This window comes from Elephantulus edwardii, unplaced genomic scaffold (assembly GCF_000299155.1).
Source record: "Elephantulus edwardii isolate Elephantulus edwardi_28Jun2011 unplaced genomic scaffold, EleEdw1.0 scaffold00024, whole genome shotgun sequence".
Taxonomy (NCBI): Eukaryota; Metazoa; Chordata; class Mammalia; order Macroscelidea; family Macroscelididae; genus Elephantulus; species Elephantulus edwardii.
Genome location: NW_006399774.1, coordinates 23,300,718 through 23,302,081, shown reverse-complemented (window position 1 = coordinate 23,302,081; position 1,364 = coordinate 23,300,718). Strand labels below are relative to the sequence as shown.

The 1,364-nt window shown below is 46.2% G+C and overlaps 1 protein-coding gene across 2 annotated transcripts in view; it reads right to left on the bottom strand.

Annotated features, from left to right (window-relative positions):
- The window catches only part of SMOC2 (SPARC related modular calcium binding 2), a 226,241-nt gene continuing 224,877 nt past the window's right edge, over nt 1-1,364 (bottom strand). For both annotated transcript variants that reach the window (XM_006882787.1, XM_006882788.1), the window contains exon 13: nt 1-18. In XM_006882787.1, the coding sequence (XP_006882849.1) occupies nt 1-18 (18 nt within the window). The remainder of the gene's footprint in view (nt 19-1,364) is intronic.

Here is a 1,364-nt window from a genome sequence, read left to right as displayed (position 1 = left end):
TTATCCTTGCTTCCTCGGCTGAAAGAGAGAGAGAGAAAAGACACTGGGTTAGAAAGGCAGCCTGTCTCATCCGTGAGGCCCAGGCTCCCCTTCCAGGAAACTCAGGGCCCCTGCTGGCACCGGGAGGACAGCAGAGAGCAGACGTGCAGGGGGATCATTGACTGAGAAGGACAGTATGGCGGGCGCTGCAGACTCCGTGGTCATTTCCTCCCGCAGGTTGGCGGAGAGATCAAGGAAAACCACCAAACAGAAGAACACCAGGATTTCCTGAAATAGTCCAAGCTGATGAAACACATCCAGCGTTCTAAGGAGTGACCTAGTCCCTTAGATTTATCATATACAATCCACAACACACTAATGTTGGCTTCAAACTTTACGAGGACCTGCCTGATCTTTTTCAACCTTTCTAGTCCTCATCCTCATGTCTTGTCTCCTCTGAGAAGTATGCTTTTCTACTATCATTCTTAGAAGGCAGAAGCCTTTCAATTAAATGTGTCTTAGACTAAAAAACAATAAACTATCATAATTTATATGGTTTCTTGGACTTGTTTTTCCAAGTGTTCCAAATCCTACAAACATAATGTGATACGTGTTTGCATTTTCTTTTTAGAATAACTAACCCTGAGAACATAGGGCTCTTGGGGTTGGCTTTTGAGGACAGCATGAGAAGCCTGCATTTCCTCCACGGGTTTTCATTGAAAACTCACAGCTCCTTCCTTCAAGCATTGCCCCTGGAAGTAGAGCCTGAGATTCGGGCTGGGGCACCTTAGGAAGACTGGAAGTTCAAGCCCATGGGGCACGGAGGGCGCTTAGGGAAGGGGCCTCCTTCTGAACTGGGAACCAGGGGAGAACAGCCCTGCTCTGACATGAGGTCACCCAGAGCTGGAGTTGGGGTGACTGCAGAAGCTCTGCTTTTTTTTTTTCTTTTAATAAGAGTGGATAGATAATGACCATTGCATTGGAACAGATGAAAGAAAGAACTGCCTAAAAGGAATGTACGATTAGGCTTTATACATAGGACAACAGCCCAGAGTAAGAGGACTGGGGTCGGGGGAGGCCAGTAATTATGCAACATGAATGGAGATTTTTTTAAAAAGTGAACTTGGAGAGGGGGAAGGGAGGGCAAGGGGGTAAAATGTGCAACAATGATGAATAAAAAACTAAGTTCCCTGTAAATGTTCTGCAAAATTACAATGAAAATAAAATTTTATTAAAAAAAATAAAGCGCCAAAATATCTAGAGAAAAAGACTCGACTCAGGATTTCAGCTTTGTCTACACCAGTTTGATGTGGGCTGGAGAAGAGGGAGAGGAGACTGGGCAGGCGAGGCTGGGCAGGGAGGCTGGGCAGGCGAGGCTGGGCAGG